General features: G+C 40.4%; 1 protein-coding gene across 2 annotated transcripts; it reads left to right on the top strand.

Annotated features, from left to right (window-relative positions):
- The first annotated feature begins 263 nt into the window (after nt 1-263).
- Nucleotides 264-7,409, top strand: mrpl46 (mitochondrial ribosomal protein L46). Of its 2 annotated transcripts, none has more exons than XM_022744271.1 (4): nt 264-528; nt 2,052-2,256; nt 2,674-2,844; nt 7,006-7,409. In XM_022744271.1, the coding sequence occupies exons 1-4, from the start codon at nt 268-270 to the stop codon at nt 7,248-7,250; spliced, it is 882 nt and encodes a 293-aa protein (XP_022599992.1). In that variant the 5' UTR covers nt 264-267; the 3' UTR covers nt 7,251-7,409. The 2 variants fall into 2 exon arrangements, with proteins under 2 accessions (XP_022599992.1, XP_022599983.1); XM_022744262.1 differs by having other exon boundaries at nt 7,003-7,409.
- The last annotated feature ends 10,852 nt before the right edge of the window (nt 7,410-18,261 follow it).

Raw genomic sequence — 18,261 nt, 5'->3', positions numbered from 1 at the left:
CATGGACTTCTGTAAACCCTCGCAAAATAATGGTATTACCATGAATATTCACTTGAAGTAAAAATTTGTCTGCTTCATCCTCCAGAGAAATGACAAGAGAACGCCTTTTATCAGGCACTAGCGTCAATATTTTATTTGCAATTAATTGTTTTGTATTCTGGTATCGTGAGAGGAGTAATGCGGTTGAAAATCACGCTTCCATCATGTTTTCATCAGTAATAGCCAGCGTCACGATTTTCGCATATACCTTGAACGTAGCAGAAGAAGATGGCTGCGCCGTGTGGAAGGATGGCCAGTCGACCCATGTTACAATTTCTGTCTTGTTTTAGCAGGGCAGCGGTTGGAAACACTGGGTTTCGTCAATTTTCCGGCACTTCTGTTTGTCGGGCGACTTTGCAGAACAAAAGTGAGACAGAAAGAGCGAGTTCTCCGTGGGCTTTGATGGCGGCGGTGTGTCTGCAGAGGCTGCCGGTCATCTCAGCGGACAGCACTCCGATAGAGCAGCGGTTCAGTGCGATGATACAGCAGGTGCGTTTGTTGGGCTGAAAGAGGAGCAGAGAGCCATGTAGACAGAAACAAAATGCTTTACTAACTATGGTGGACCACAGGTGAGCAATTACAGGAAAAAAAAATACTCACATTTCCCACCCAGGTGATACAAAGAAATGTGTGACCCAACAGGTAACATTGCACGTAGGTCATAGAATTTAATATAACCCTGCGAAAACCTGGCATTTGCTCTTATTTACAATTCTGGTTTACCAAAGCAAGTAACTGCAGAAGGTCATAGACCGCTAAAACCCAAAGTTACTCCTTATCATTTTTGCCCACATGATTTGCACATTTGTCAGATATTTGCTCCACTAAAGTAGAATATGAACTATGACGGGTTCTCCACCCTCTTGTCTTGTGTCCCTGGTCTTGGAGAACGACCCTGTGTAGAATGTTCAGACCTTAATAATTTTACTTTAAATTGTGTTAATTTGTTATACAGCTGTGTTTTATCAAATTTCTTGAGTTTTCCTCAGTGAATAATACTACCCTGTGTGTCTTAATTACACAGACGTTAATATTATTCATAAGAGTACAAGAAGGCATCAACTAACACACGTTTTCAGTTGTTTCCTTCAATAACCAATTGATTGCTTAGTGTATAAAATGTCAGACAGAGGTGAAAAATACCAATCATTATTACCTGGCTGAAGCCCAATTAACATATTCAGATGTCGTTTTTTCTGACCACCAGTCAAATACACAAACATGTTGTGTTTACTGTCATAGAAAACTGGGAAAGTAACCGATGTCAGTATTTCCATTTCAGAAGTTGGTACCAGAGAATTTTTAAGTGATTTATCAATTATCAAAAATAATTTCCAATAAATTTACTGGCAACCCACTAATTGATTAATCAACTAATCAGTCCAGCAGTAGTGTATTGCTTGGGGATATAAGAACAGTTTACAACTGGGGACACTAGTGGCACAACAAAAATTTTTCTCCAGGGCCCTGTAGCAGGTTAATCTGATCATAACTCATAACTCATGAAATATGATTCAAACACTTTTCTGAATATTTGCAGAAGTCATACCAGCACATTCACTTTTACCCTCTTCCTTTTGTTATAATTATATCCTGAAACACTTCAGAGTTTAAATTAGTTTGTCGTTTTAAATTAGTGATAAAAGACAAATAAGAGACTGTCTCACACAAATTAGATATGTTTGAAAAACACAGTTTTATCATGCTTATTATCATTAAAGTCTTTACAGTAAAATCTCATTTGTGCATATGCCTTCAAGTGTCATACTAAATTAATGATGGAGTAATGTAGGATTATCATGCGTATTATTTTCTCCATATATTTCTGTGATATTATCATTTTATATTGTTGTAGACCATCTATGCTGACACACTCTGTAATCAGCTGTCATAGTTAAATGCTGAGCTTGAATATGGGGAGGGATGAGGGTTCAATGTCAGTCATATTTCTCCACCACAATCGAAAAATGTCCTGCAGTTTGACATGGAGACCTGCCCTGACTTGATTTCAGATGGAGTTGGAGAAAAGCCTGCTGTCGGACCACGAGCTGCAGCTGCTGGAGGATGCGGAGAGGATGAGTCGCAAGATGGCAGGCGACTACAACTTTGATGAAGATGACGACGACAACAAGGACCAGAATATCGTGTTGGCTCAGGACAAGGAAGACTCCTGGGAGCAGAAGTTTAGGAACTTCCAGCCAGCACCGAGGGTCAGAGGTCAGTATGGAAATATTAACTCTTTCACCAGTGCGGTATAAGTGAACCAGAATATACACATTCTGAAATATACTTAAATATTATGAATGTGAATGATGAAAAAGCTGATATATTAAAGTATGCATCCTTTGTTTTGTTTCAATCATTAATCAAAGATGAAAGAAAATTGGATGATCTGAAGGCCTGTCACACAGCTGAGTTTAAAGTAGATCACCAGTGAGGGAAGAGACTTGTGTTACTCTCTGCAGGATTGTAATGTTTTTCTGACATTCAGAAAAACTATTTGCTGCAGCTTTTCCAATTTGCCTTATACTCCCTGTGACATTTCAAAAGTTGGTGTAAATTTTGCTCGACAGTCACAGAGAGACATCGCTGCTGTGAAGCAGCTGACGGTTCTGTCTCTTGCCTCTTGTTTAGCTGATGTGGATAAGGACTTGACCTCAGTGGAGCGCTGCCTCGCCGACTCGCTGGTTCTTCTGGCTGAGCAGCAGGTTGGCAGTGCAAAGCTGTGGCTGCTGCCTCAGACTCAGTGGCAGGAAGGAGAGACGCTACGACAGACAGCTGAGAGAGCCCTCGCCTCCCTGCCAGGTAACATGAACATGTTTAAATGAGCTGCTGACATTTTATGCTGGGTTTTATTTTAGTTGCTCAGTGTTTTCCTGTGCATTCTGTCAAATCACAGAAAAACAAAACACTGAAATAACTTTTTCAGTGTTTTGTGCAGCTCCTTAATGCAGAGACACTTACCATTAACTAACTTTTAAATATATTAAATTACTTACTAAAAAGTGAACATGTCAGGTTTTCCACCCTGAAGAAATGTCAGATACTTCAGAGATAGATAACATGAGCTGATATTAAATATTTAAAGCCCCCAATTTTAGAAATTGTTATGTGATTATACTATTATTAAATTACTGTAAATTACTAAAATAGAATAAGTTTTGAAATCCTACAGACCAATTAACCTTCAATTACAGGCTCATTTAGCATTGATATATACACTGAACTAAAATATAAACGCAATGCTTTAGTTTTTATTCCCATCTTTTGTGAGTTGAAATAAAAGATCTAAGACTTTTTCCACACACACAGACGGCCGATTTCTCTTCATAAATGTGTTTAAATCCGTGTTAGTGAGCACTTCTCCTTTAGATCATCCATCCACCTGACAGGTGTGATATATCAAGATGCTGATTACACAGCTTATTGCACAGGTGTGCCTCAGGCTGCTCACAATAAAAGGCCACTCTAAGACATGCAGGTTTATCACACAGCACAACGCCACACACGTTGGACGTTTTGAGCTTGTGTGCATTTGGCATGTTAAACGTCTACCAGAGCTGTTTCCTGTGAAATGAATGGTCATTTCACAACCATAAGCTGTCTTCAATGTTGTGCCTGAGAATTTGGCAATAATGAGTGGTGACATGTGGTCACAACCGCAGACCACATGTAACCACGCCATCCGACTTCCTCACCTGCTAGATTGACATCTTTGAGACTGGCCACCCAGACAGAACAACCAAACAATTTCAGTAAAACCGCCTGAAACCGACTCGGGGAAGCTCATATGCATGGTCGTCGTCCCCACCTGGGTCTTGACCTGACTACAGTTTGTCATCGTAACCGACTTGAGTGGGCAAATGCTCAGATTTGATGGCGTCTGGCACTTCACTGATGAATCCAAGTCTTCCCTGCACCGGGCAGATGGCAGACAGCGTGCATAGCGTCATGTGGGTTAGCAGTTTGATAATACCAGCGAGTGCCCCGTGGTGGTGGTGGGGTTATGTTCTGGGCAGTAAACAATAAACACAGGAGCATTTCATTAATGGTAATTTGAATGCACAGAGATATTGTGATATTGATACTGTGACGAGATCCTGAGGCCCGTTGTCGTGCCGTTCGGTTGCCGCCATCATCTCATCCTGCAGCTTGATGATGTGTGGCCCAGTGTTGCAAGGATCTGTACACAATTCCTGGAGGCTAAAAACTTTGCACTACATGAGGCAAATGGTGGCCACACCAGGTATTGATTCTTTTTATGATCAACAACCTTCCCAATCAAAAAAAAATGTACATCAGTAGCCAAAGTCGTCCATAATCCATAGTTCAGTGGCAAATAAATGTTTTTTCAAAGTAAAACTGCACATTTTAAACTTGCCCTTTATTGTGACCAGCCCAAGGCACACCTGTGCAATAATCATGCTGTGTAATCAGCGCCTTGATGTGCCACACCTGTCAGGTGGATGGATGATCTTGGCAAAGGAGAAGTGCTCACTAACCCATTTGTGCACAAAATCTGAGAGAAAGAAGCCTCTTGTGTGTACAGAAAACAACTTGGAGCTTTTATTTCAACTCATGAAAAATGGGAGCAAAAACAAAAGGTTTATATATTTTTTAGAATATGTACACACACAATAGCCTGGTGTCAAGACAGCAGTGAACGCACAACATTATATTAAGTATATCTAACTGAAGAGGCTGATATCCTTCAGCTATTTGAATTGAATTACTAACATTGTCTCTATAATGTAAAGCAAATGGTAATCCATAACGTGTGTATTCACAGAATTATTAAGGTTTACCTTAAAGAGTCATGACTTTAAAAATGAATGAAACATGCTGCAATCAGTAAGCATGTTATCCTGAAAACAACTTCAGATTTCACTGCTTTCTGTGAGACCTACCACTTATTAACTCTGGGATATATTCAATTTGACTTTGAATTCATTTATAATGAAAAATGTGAAGAGAGCTTTTTTCTTTAGCTGTGGTCTGTAGAGGTGGATGACTCTGGCTGATGTCAGGTTTTTAAAGCCCTCATGCACAGAGCTTTTATGTGATTGTATCTAAATTTATATTCATAACGCTACTTTTAACTCATAGAGCCTTTCTCCAGATTCTCAAACATGTTTGAATCCTATGAAAAGGAGCTTTATTAAAATCTATTTGTCAATGATACATCAGCAAACTGAGCTTCTGTGTCTAAATACAGTTCATAATAGAAATAGGGGGCAGGGTGGGCTTTAGACTTAGACTTGAAAGAACACCTGCATCATGAACTAAGGGTGTGGGGTTTCAAAGATGAGTACATTTAACAGGTTAGGAGTGACTAATAAAAAATGCTCCTGAATTGCACTATGGGTATTGTATGATCCAGCCTTTGTGAAGCTTGATTCAAACTAGAGACAGACATTCAGGCTTTAATTTTTTGCTTTTAATTTTCTCTTTAAAATCAATCCCTCACAAGTCACCCAACTTTGTGGAAGTGCAAAACTAAATTGCTTTAACCACACTTGTACGTCTGTCCGCTTCCTTTAACTGTTAAACTGTAGTTATTGTTAAAAAATGCTGCAATCAGCAATCACACTATCCCTAAAACAAGTTTGTCCAACGTCCACAGCTTTCCATGTAAAACACAGTAAAAAAACGTCTGTGAAAGTATTTCCTGTACTGATGCACGTTTATGTCAGTGCATTATATTCTTATCTATTATATCAATGCACTAATGCCACTTAAAATCATATTTAAAGGAACTGACAGAGACCTGATGCTTTATGATAAATAACTGACTTTATGGTTCTATCCTTTTTTAATTGAACATTAACTGTAATCAAAACACAGAATATTGAAGGAGAGCTTGTGGGAATTGGTTATAGTGTATTTCAGTGAACCCCAAAATCATTGCTTAGAGCAGGATACCAGGTACTATCCATACGATAAATATCAGCTGTTATAGGTTTTGTTATTGTCAACACGCTTCATTTGCTGTAGTCTTACTGTATCTACATCCTAATCTCTTTTAGCAGTAATGACCCAGTTCTGTCCCACGGATCATTAAAGTTTGATGTGATTTTATCTCGAACACCTCTGTGGTATTAAAGTACAATCATCTATTATTATCGACAACAAGAGGGACAAACCATCTTTAAACCTCCAACCTGCAACTCATTTACATACACAGCATTTTTAGACCAATGACATTCCAGTAGTTGTTTCCAGCCTGTCATCTCCACTTAAACCTCTGATGGCTTCAGTTCATGAATCAGCTGCATTATAAGCAACTCATAAGGAGGGAGTTAAAGGTCAGAGGTCACAGCTGGCAAAGGATGGAACAAGTATTATATCCAGTGACCCTGGTGTGTTCCCTCATACAAGATATTTAACCTCAACTGTGAAATGCGCTGGTTCTTCATATTTTTTTTTTGCATGTGGTGGAACGAAGCCTTTAAGCTCTTAAGCATTTAAATAAAACCAGTGAGTGAATATCTTAAACTGTTTCACAACATTGCTCATGAACTATTAATGTGACAACTCCATCAATCACTCCTCATAAAGACTTTCCACTTGACATTAACGTATGCCATTAGGTGAAGGGTTTTATTTAAAGAGTCTTACAGTAGCAGGGCTTGATCCATTTTTAATATAGCTGGACTGAGTGGGGATTGGATGTCTAACATGGCATGTTGAGCCAACTGGGGCCTTGGGATTTAGATGACATGAGATTAGATTAAAACTTAATTGAGAGAAATGTGTTGTTGCCCCGGCAGAGAACGAGAACAGTATTAGAGTAATATAACACTTAATTACAGCAGTCAAACACTGAGAATCCAGAGGAATACAGCAAAATACAACTGCAGCTTCATAAATTCTGTGCAACTGCATAAAGTTTAGGAACATCTGCACTTAAACTCACCTTTTGCCTCCAGCTGCATGAACTCACAGCTTGTTCTCTTCCCACAGCAGCCGGTTTCAAGGCGACTTTCCTCAGCAACGCCCCCTGCGGAGTGTACAAGTACAAACTGCCCAAAGCTGCTCGGACAGAGGGCTCCGTGGGAACAAAGGTGTTCTTCTTCAAGGCCATTCTGTCAGACAGTGGCCCCCCCGCAGCCCCAACCTCTTCTTTTGTGTGGTTGAAGAAAAGCGAACTGCAGCGCTACCTGAAACCAGCCTACATGATGAAAGTCGACCGCTTCATCCTCGACCTGTGAAGCCTAAACTTTATCCCAGAGACACTGACTTACAGAACAATATTTAAGAGGCCCAGAAAGTTATTTTTATCACTTGTCTGTTGTCTTGTATCATAGAAAGTTCTCTCAGTCAATATGACAAGTGTGTTTCATTGTATGAATAAATTGTTTTTCCACACATATTGTGTGCATCATGAGTGTTCAGATCTGACCTGTATCTCATATGACAGTGTAATATCTACACCAGTCTGTACTTTGACGTATGAGTAAAGAAAATCTTTATATAGCTTTATATAAGGAAGCTAAAAGTAACTTTAACCAAAGTCTGCTTGTGGTTCGTAGTTGCTGACTGCTGATTCCTCAGTGTCGTGAATAAAGGTCATGTCCTCCCTCAAGCACCGAATCAGCCAATAGCAGGCCTCCCCAGGGTGAAGTGTCATCTCTGCATGACATCAGCCCTCACAGCTTCATGCACACCTGTTCATGATTACAATTACCCGTCATGCATTGTATCCAATACAATATTCAATATATTAAAACATAGAGAGGGAAGCTCATGTAAGATATTGGTTCATTAAAATGTTAAATTAGTAAACAGGGATCATTTTGAATGCTTATCTGTGGAGGTCCAAAAATATCTGGATAATTGAAGTGTGAACAATAAAAAATAACATAAAAAAAATTTAGGGATCAGTATAAAAATAAAACATTTCCATACATTGTTCAGTGTGAAGTTGATATATTTAGCATCATTTTAATTTCTCATTTCTATGTTTTGGTCTTCATTGTCTTTCAAACTCACCACAACTATCGTATTTCAAAGTTTAGCTAAAATAATAATTATTGCCGATATAAATGTGCATAGATGGTGTGTGTATAGAGACAGACGCTTATCTTTTATTAATCTGAGTAGCTGCTGCCTCAGCTGGTGACTCCTCACACAGGAGACCTCTGAATTTCTGTAATTCCAGAGCAGAGACCAAGTTTGAACTCGGAGGAACATTTATGAATGACACAGATTCTTAGTTGTAAGAATAAGAGCTAAAGCATTCAGGGGTGAAGAGCAGATGACTGTGTTACAGCACAGAGGACACGCTCTTTCCAACGTAAATATTATTTTTTGGAAAGATACAAGGTTTGTTCACGTAATCACAACATGAACAAGGTGAAATGATGTAATTCATGACCTGATGGATCCAGCACAATACAATTAAATGTTCACACACAGGAAGAAGTGGTTCTTCCTAATAATCACATTAGCCACATTTATATTAATTATAATTAGAAAATAATTCACATTTTCTATTGAGTGGGTTATGAAATAAAGAGATGGTTTTCAAGAGCAACAGTGAATGAAAAAAATGACAAATGAAACCAGTTGTAAATACATTACCCTGTTTTTATGGAAAGCTTTTCTTATTTAGGTCAAACCCTGAGCTGCCACTAACAGTTCCCACCTCAAATGGTTTACTCTATCCTTCCTTTACTACTTGTACATTTTTAAGAACAATCTCCCAAACATTACATCTGACATTGTCAACGTAAGTGCAGTGTGAATTATTTTGAATAAGCTTCCCTCTTGAATTCCTCTTGATATTGAATATAACATGTTGGATATAAGAGCTGTGACGGGACGTCTCTGGAGGCCTGTTATAGGCTTGAGTGCCTGCTTGAATGAAGACATTTGGAGTAGACATGATTGTAGTCCTTATTTAACAACCCTCTGGAGTCACTGCACCCAACACTCATGAAGAATCACAATAGACTTTACTAAAAGTTCCTTCAGCTTCATTATACAAAGCTTCTGAGTTCTGCTTAGGTTTTATACATACTTGTCCTTTTCAATCATCAGTCAGAAATTCAGTGGGCATGAGAAAAATTGTTAGCTTAAACAAATGCCACATTAACTTAGAGTAGTAGCAGTTGTCTTGTTTTGTTTTTTAGTGCTGCAGCTCTTAATGAGGACACATCTAACAATGAAAACTGAACACCACATGTTGGTGCAGTGCTGAGTGCACCCACACAGTGGGCAGGCCTGCTGGAGGTGAACTGTTGAGCCTCAGCAGTGGGCCAGTTCTCATGCTCCAACAGTAGATGGCAGTATTTGCACACCTGCAGCAGAGGAGCACAGTAAGAAGCTGTGTAATTAGGCCTGTGTGTGTGTGACCTCAGAGGGAGACTGCAGAGAGAGCTTTTCTGATCAACTTGGCTTCCTCTTACTTATACTGAAAATATCCATCATAGCAGGCTAATGTTCCTTTGGAGGAGCTATGATAATTTGTCTTAGGTAAGAGCATTCTGATGTTCCTGACCTATTCTTCGCCTGCGATCCGCCTGTTCTTTCTATTTGTGTCTGCTGGGAAAAGGGGTTATTAATGTTGTAGACATTGGTATTAGATTTTTTTCCATCTTTTATTTTCAGGGATTGTTGAAAGCCCGAGCTGTCTGTGAGATTGGCTGAGTGCAATGCAACTGTGATCTGTCAGATGAGATGTGAGGTGTGAAGGTCAGTGCGAGCTGATAAAGGCCATTTCTAACTTTTGGGTAATTTGGACACAGAACCAGAGTTTATTGCTCTGCTGGCTGACAATGGTCTCCTGCTGCCCCCTGTCCCGCTCTGGTACCTGACGTCAAATCAAGGTGCAATCACAGGTACAGAAAGAGCAACAGTCGCTGCTTTCATCTCCAAGGGGAGTCTGATGAAAGTGTCTTTGACCAGTTTGCAGTGAAAGGGCCTTGGCTTGGGATCAGAAGGTTGCCAGTCTGTATATCATGAAACCATCATGGAGTTGTAAGTGACCAAATGACTCTATACCAAAAAACCAGAACCCTAGAGCAAAGCACTTAACTCCATTTGTTCTTTCTCACTGTACAAGAGAAATAAGTAGTTGCTCATGGAGGGATTTGCCTCTATAAGGATAGGTAAAGATTAAAACGGTACTCCCCTAATTCTACATGTCAAAGTCAATTTACTAGTCATGAGGAGAGCTCTGTCAAATCTCAGGAAATAACCCCTGTTGATGTCATTAATGGCAGAATAACCAAGGATCAAACTAAAAGACCTTATCAAGTCTAGCAAGGGAGGCGTAGAGGGGGATATCTCAACTACTGCTGCTTCAGATTTTGGTTATTCTTTTTAAAAAATCTGTCTTTTGTAAGTCCCCCAACGGAAGTGCAACACTAAATTTCACGAGTACTCTTTAAAGGGTCACTGCACTGAGTCCACAAGATGTTTACTAGTCATGAGGAGTATCATTGTGAAGCCTGTGAAATCAGTTGCAAAATGTCTTCCATGTCTCTGGAGGAGCTTTGTCAAAACAATCGTGATCACTAATTAGGAAGGGTCTAACTAAAACATGTCGTCGAGTTGCATTATGGGACGTGTTGAGCTAAAAGTTAGTCTCATCCTCTGCTGCTTCTTTTTCAAATCTGTCTCTTGTAAGTTGTCAAGCATCGTGCACCCCATTAAAAAAGCATTTTAAAAAATGGTCAAAATTGAACCAGCAGAGAGGAAGTTTCAAAAACACTGGATCCTACATTTCCCATAATGCAAATCAATATTATATTTTGTTAGACTTCCCCTGCATTTTAAATGCCCAATGCCTCTGTTTTTTTGTTTAAATCTGTAGCCTTACCCAATCAGAGATAACCCTGATGACATCACAATGACATCATGAAGGTCACTTTAAAAAGATCCCTCTGACGCGACACAAGACACTATACGACTGTCACTTTTCACAGGCTGAGTAAGCTGATATTTGTGTCTGAAAGCAGTGGAGAAATAAAGTCAAATGTTTTAGTCATTTCCTACAGTAATTACTTTATTCTGTATTAACAGAAATTAGCAAAACAAATTTTAATATGTGAACAGTTAGTTTCTAAAATTACGAGGAGGTTTTTCCCCTCTGTAATGTCGACAAACATCAATCAGCTGTCATATTAAGGTACGGACATGCAAATGCCAATGCACCTGAACAGGTAAAGACAGGGAGAGGTAGAAGATCACGACTTCATTCCAGTAAAGTATCTCACCTCCTCTTCCTGCCAGAGGCTGGCCCGCAGTCTACCTCTTCATCCAATTAGATAGCAGATGATAGCACCAGGATAACAAATGTCAAAGGAAAGGTCTTGCAGTTTTTCGCCACTGGAAAGGGTAAAAGAGAGACAGTAAATGCCGAGGATGAGGCGTGTGGCTTGGAGGTGGCTGATGGCCGCTTTTCAACCCATGCTGCAGCTTTGGAAACAGTTGCACGTAGAGCAGGGGATGTTACTACCGCTGCTACACTGTCACATTCACACTGGCCTCGTTCTCACTGGGGATTTCAAACTGATTTTAAAGCAGACTGAATTTTTTAACCTTATTCTTGTGATCCTTTGAAGTTCAATGCACAAAGTGAGGCACTGCCAGGCTGAGGGGCTCAGCTCCATTGGGGTGACCCGTGCTAATAATAGTACACTCACTTGTGGGACTGTCAGGCACTATCAGGGGTAAAAGCCTCCACCAAATGGTACACTGTATCTCCTCTTACATGACACTGCTGGATGCAACATCATGTTAATATTTTGCATGACAATTCTCATATAAATATGTATGAAAATATACCATACAGATCAAATCTGCACACGATATTGCAGTTTGACAGGGCTGTGAGAATGTGCTCAGAGTAACAGAGCACACAGTCAAACTTCTCCACTCTGACCTGTCAGTGTCATCGGTAGTTATAAACAAAGCCTGGCTCCAGAAGACAGCAACCATCTGTAGAAAACAGGGCAGCTCTGTTTGGAGTCAACCTGACTTAGTGAGAATAAAGGACTGCTCCACATCTCAGCTCACATAAAAAATACAGCAAACCCCCACCCCTCCCCTCTCCTCTCTCAAATGTGTTTACACACTGCAGCTTTTTTTAAATTTTATTTTATGCAAATCTCTTATGACTGAGTGGGACGTAAGCAGGCCAGTCGTTCACAGCAGCTTACCACAACATTTGATAAAGAAGCTTATTAAGACTCTTTATGTGAGACACAATAAAGCACAGGAACATGCAGGTAAGGGAGTGAGCAGGGCTTCTGGATCCCAGCCGAGCCAGACCACCTTAAGCGCCTTTACCACCACCCTCCTTAGTTCCACTCTCCCAGCATGCAATGCTACTACTGCACTATATTTCTTACCCTTAATCATTCAGTGACAGTCAGCTAAGCACGCACACTTTGAGCCCCATCCTGCTTTGCCTTATACAGCTGCACATACTGAAACAGACACCTGCTGTGGGAGTTTTGCTTTTTTGCTAACCACGTTTCAAGTGCGTTCACCCACCAGTGTTCCTACAACAGATTAGATTAGATTCTGCTTTATTGTCAATGCACACAGTCAGTATCAGTACAGAGTAATGCAGTTTAGCTTTGTACCCGATACTGCAAATCGTGGCAAGTGTATTTAGAGATGTATAAAGATAAACAGATGTGCAGTAATACACAATACTACCCAAACGCATCCCACGCTGCAAACAATCCCTCTCTTCAAACAAGCACTCTGTAATCTTCAGAAATTTACTAGTTTCAAACTCTACCAGGGCGGGAAAAAAAATGACCTCATAGAGATTTATTAAAGCTAGCTTAAAAAGCAGGAAAATATCAGACTTTTATACCAGTAAAAACAGAGATAAATATAGGCTATGAAAATTCAGCAATTCCTCATGCAAGTATGCTTTAAAATAGATCCTTTAATTCAGCACATTAGGAATTATAGCTCTGCAAACTCTTGTGTTGATTATATTTAATATTCATGACCAAATAAGCAACAATCCAAGTTAAACTAATTTATTTCTTTATTATTAAGAATCTTCCACTCAAAAAGCTTCTGATTGCTGAATCCTGATTGGTGCACAGAAGAGCATGACATCACCTTATTCTAACTGCACCCCACCCACAAAAAAAAAAGAGAGAAAAGCAGACAAGAACACAAATACGTTAATATGTTGCGTTAAATAATGACAACTGTTCTAACTTTGAGATGTTTTCCTCATGTTGGCTCTCACTGCTTATAATAACAAGCTAATTAAGAAAATATGTTCCAGGGCCTTTAATGGCTTAAACCAGGACAGAGTAAGTCTTTGACAACCTTCAAAGAAGACATGACTATGTGGAAGACAAAAAGCTTCACCAGGAAGATATTCTGACTGTCATGATTTCTTGTTTTTCCACTGCACTACTACCCCAGCACTGAGTACAAAACCCTCAGACCCCACCACCACCTCTACCCCAGTAGCTGGTTTTACAGCCTCAGAACACAGTATTTCTGTTCAGTGTTTAGAAAAAAAGTAACAAATACAGTACCTGCTGCGTAGCTGAGGGATTTAAAACAGCCAGGCTGGCAGACTGGAGGAGGAGGAGGTGGGAGGTGGGAGGAGGAGCTGGGATGAGGTGCTGTACACTGAGATGGTGGGGATCTGTGACTGAGTGTAGGGGGGGGGGGGTTGATGTGAGCATCTGAACTCATAGTCTACCATCCATCAAGCCAGAGAGGCACCAACAGGGGCAAGCAAACAGAGAAAAACAAATAAAAAAATGTATTTTGTGGCGACCTGTGGCTCTCGCGAAGGTCTGTCCTGTCGCAGAGATGTGATTTCTGTCTCTCCACCGGCTGGGAAAACATCTTCATCTCCAGTCAACGCAGAGTCTATTTTCCTGGATGTAAAAGCTGTGGTGTTATTTGGAGCAGTGTGGTGATGGAAATTGTTGAGAGTTAGGTCATGGATTTCATCATTGAAACAGGCCTCTACAATACTCAATATGTATTTGTGTTGCAACCCTATTTGCTTCATTATTCATTCTTCAATAAAAATACATCGTACACACATTTATGATATTAGTGGGACACAATATCTTGCTATGAGGAATGTATAAAATATATATCTTACACAATATAAACGATAAAATAAAACAATGCAATTGTGGATCAGCATTTTTAAAGGAAGGTTTCCCCATACTGTTTAACTGACATTAGGACCCTAATTTGCAGACTTGATGGCGCTTTTTGTTGTAGAAAACCCGTAGAAAACCTTGATGTACATCTAAGTTGACACAAAGTAACATTAGCATCCGTTTGAAGTCGAGTCGTGTGCTGACCTGATGCATAAAACACCAATATTCAGTTTTCTTTTAGCTTTGGTTTTGGTCTCCACCAAGTCCTGAGTAAAAATGATCTCTTTAGCCAATTAACGCTCCACTGTGTTCACCAACTAGTTGCCAATTATGTCTGTCTGCTGTTTGGTTTTGGACAGGTAGTGTAATGTCACAGTGCGTTTTTAAAGTGTTTCCACTGAAAACAGCTGCATCCTGTAACTGAAGATAGTGCTGATGAGAAGGAAAAACAAAACAGTCAATTTAAAAACTGGAAAACCAGGCTAAATGCTCTGTAGTGCTATAGGCAACTGCAGAGTTGGGTAAGAAATTATCAGTGGGTTTTTCACTATGAGCAACACTTAGTCCTTTGATTCATTGTTAATATGAAATATTGTCGAAAGCAACTTTAAAACTGTCTCAAGAGAATCTTTCCAAATGAAAGCTAATTCGATGTGCCTGTAATTACTGCTGGTGGTTACATAGTTGTGCTAAAAGCAAAGATGTAAAGATGTTAAGGGGAAGTGGTCAAAGCATTCAAATGATCCAGTGATCATGAGAGAAGTCATACACGGGTTAATATCAGCAATTAATGTGACTTTTTTCTGGATCATATATTTTAGTCTACAAAGTGCTTTTTTTTTTCAATGGTTAAGTTTAATGCTGAAAAATGTAAATGTGTGAATATATGCGTGAATGTGAATTTATGAGAGAGGATTTTTATGCGACAGAGTTAGTCTACCATGATGCTGTATCTTTATTTGAGGCTCTGCATTAAATCATTAAACTAAATGTTCATATTTCACTTTTGGCTTTTCCTGCTTTGTGAAAGTCCAGCTTGAGTGAATCTGCATGGATAAAGAGAGAGCGAGAGATTGTGTGCGATGTTGTTGGGAGGGAACAGTTGGAGATGGCAGACGCTCCTCCTGCTTCCTCCTGTCCTGGTCTCCACTCTGCAGGATGAAGCTTTAGTCCTCCACACCTCCGTCTATGCTTCCTTCTCACCCTCCTCCCTCTATCCCTCCATCGAAACTTGTGTCTCACTCAGTCATTTGCATTATAAATATATCACAGATTCAACATTTTGTTTCAATTTTGTAAAACCTGTATATGTGATGTAATCTATCTTTTATTTTGTAGGTAGTAGGATATGTAAATGAATATGTAAATTTCTTGTCTTTTCCTCTTTTTGCTTATTTCTTTCTTCGCTCTTATTTATTTTCTTTTTCAGTCTCTCTCTCCATAAACACATTCAGCTCTCCTCCCCCTCATCCTGTCTTCCTCATCTCTTCCAACACACACACTTTGCATTTGCACACACACACACACACACACGCACACACACACCCACACCCCCCCCCGCTCCCACACACACACACACACACTCTCATGCAGATCCGTTCATACTGTGTCTGGCAGGCAGACCTCCGGCCTGCAGGGCGAGTCCTCCTCCCCTCCTCTGACTGTCTGGATCTGCCACCTCCTTCGCATCACCCAGATCCTTCCCCCTTACCCTGGGATCTGTCAATCCAAAACAGACTGTTGAGTGGGTTGGGTAGGGGGAGGGAGGGAGGGGATGGATGGATGGATGAATGGATGGATGGATGGATGACAAATGTGGTGACGGGGTTGGAGGCGGGGTGAGGAAGAAGAGAGTGTGAATGCACAGCAGGGAGGGTTAAGGTCACATCCTACTGGGCGGCAAGATGGCATCGTGTCAGGATGGACAGCCCCTCTGCTGACCGCGACTTCCTCCATCACTGTCACCCCTTCGCAGCACTCCTCCTCCTCCTCCTCCTCCTCCACCTCCTGCTCTTCGTAGCCTGCAGGCCATCTGATTGGCTGCTGGGGCTAGACCTTCACTACCAACCACCAGCTGGACCAGAGCATCATCACACCTCCAGGTGACTGGTAGCATATGGAAGGAAGGCTGGAACAAGTTCACTGGTTCAATACTGTATAATAATGTGTAAAGAGAGGAGACAGAGGTGTTTGATTTTAATGTGATCAAACAGCTACAAATGCAGAACAACTGCAGACACAAAACCAAATAAAGCAAAATCAAATCTGATAAATATAAAAACCAAAACTTCCCACATGCTGAATACACTCACATGCAGTATGTTCATCGGCTGGTGTGGCTATTTTGCTGGCAGTGGCCTGTGAAGGGGCGAGTCCCCTTCTAAAGACCTTTCTGATGACGATCAGTGCTCCCTCAGGGATTTCTGAACGGCTACGCTTTGGCAGCAGCTCCTGTGTGATGTCCCCCGAGACCGGAGGGACAACAGCTGCTACAGCAGGACCAAACATCTGGCAGAAAGGTAGGAAAGTCAAAGTCTCGTCCAGAAGGTTGTTAGGAGAGATTGAGGCATGGAGGATCATGTTAGACGGCGCTGTCATCGTTAACAGAGACTGCAAACAGCACGGCGCACTTCTCCCCAGACAGAAGAGTCATCTGTATCTTTCCTTCAAAGTGCTGCGGAACATTTCTGCAATGATAAAAGACACAGCAGTTTTGATAGGAAGGCCTCGGGGACAATGTTAGGTTGTGTTGCATACTGCATGCATGGTGGCAGCCGGTGTTGAAGGCCCATTTTTTTTTTAACTGGCTGCCTGAACTACGGCTGCTCTTCAGCTTCTTCCCCCTCGAGAGGAATCAACAAGGAAATTCAGTTTCTATTCGTGTACTTAGAGGTGTCGTTTACACCTTTGAGATCACACGTGAGTCACTGAGGTCATGTGAGTCACAAGACGTAAGGTGTGATTTGTGGTGATTAAAGCTTGCAATTGCGTGAAAGGGTGTATTTATGATGCACTTGATAGGTCAGAGAAACACAGTAAGAAAGAAAAATAGTAACTGGTCAATACCTCAAGGATTTTGCAATCACAAGGATAAATGCAAATAGTTTTTTTTTTTTTTTTTAAATGCTGGACAGTTTTTGAACAAAAATATCGTCCCATTGATACACGATATATACTGAGACTGATATCTTTTATGTCTTGCAAATAGTCAAACACAAGCAAATAAAGATCATATCTTCATCAATATGGCAACACAAAGAAACACTGAAGATAAAGAAAATACAAGCAAACTGAAAAAATGCACAATAGAAATTTGGCTATCACTAAAATAGTTTTCATCATCAAGTAACTGTTTGGTCAATAATATGTTTGGTCAATAATATGAACATTGAAAAAGCAACCAACGCTCCAAAAGCTTAAAATGTAATCAGTACGGCTGAGTTTCAATTTGTAAGTGTTACTGCAATTCATTACAAAGTAAAACACAAAAACGGTTGCAAATTTGAACGCACTCCTTTGGAAAAGCTGCTGCACATTCCTTCATTCTGGGCAGCAGTAATCATAAAAAAAAAAAAAAAAAAAATGGAGTGAGATCCTAGAGGGACTGGTGAGATACTTTCAGCTCAGCAGAACTTCAAATGCTTGATGTGAGGCAACACCTCATGCAAGACATCTGCCAGAAAAAACAGCCTGGCTACAAAAAAGATCAACTCCAGGCATTTACTCTGCCTTTGATAACGATTTCAAATACTGTTTCTGGTGATGTCAATGTCTTGTAGCTTTCATTTCATCATACACTATGCATTATTATAGCTAGTCAATGCATTTCCAGCCATTTTTATTTCATTTGCCCTTGTCAGTACTTACCCTTCTTCACTCTGATGGAGAAGTTCCACAGGAGGTTGCTGAGCATACATTCTTAACAGAATCCCTTTTCAAATTAAATTTAAATGACCCCCTCAGCTCATAAGCAGAGGCTCTCCTGACAACTTAATTCATAATTCAGTGCTGAGCCAGGGCCTTGAGGGCCATAATGGCAGCCTAAATGGAGGAGAGATGCTACTAAATGGGCTGTTTGTTTGCACCTAAACCTCTTTACAGGCTGCAAGTC

This window comes from Seriola dumerili, unplaced genomic scaffold (genome assembly GCF_002260705.1).
Source record: "Seriola dumerili isolate Sdu_G_001 unplaced genomic scaffold, Sdu_1.0 BDQW01000003.1, whole genome shotgun sequence".
Lineage (NCBI taxonomy): Eukaryota > Metazoa > Chordata > Actinopteri > Carangiformes > Carangidae > Seriola > Seriola dumerili.
Note: the sequence above shows the minus strand (reverse complement) of the source record. Positions and strands in the feature narration are given on the sequence as shown.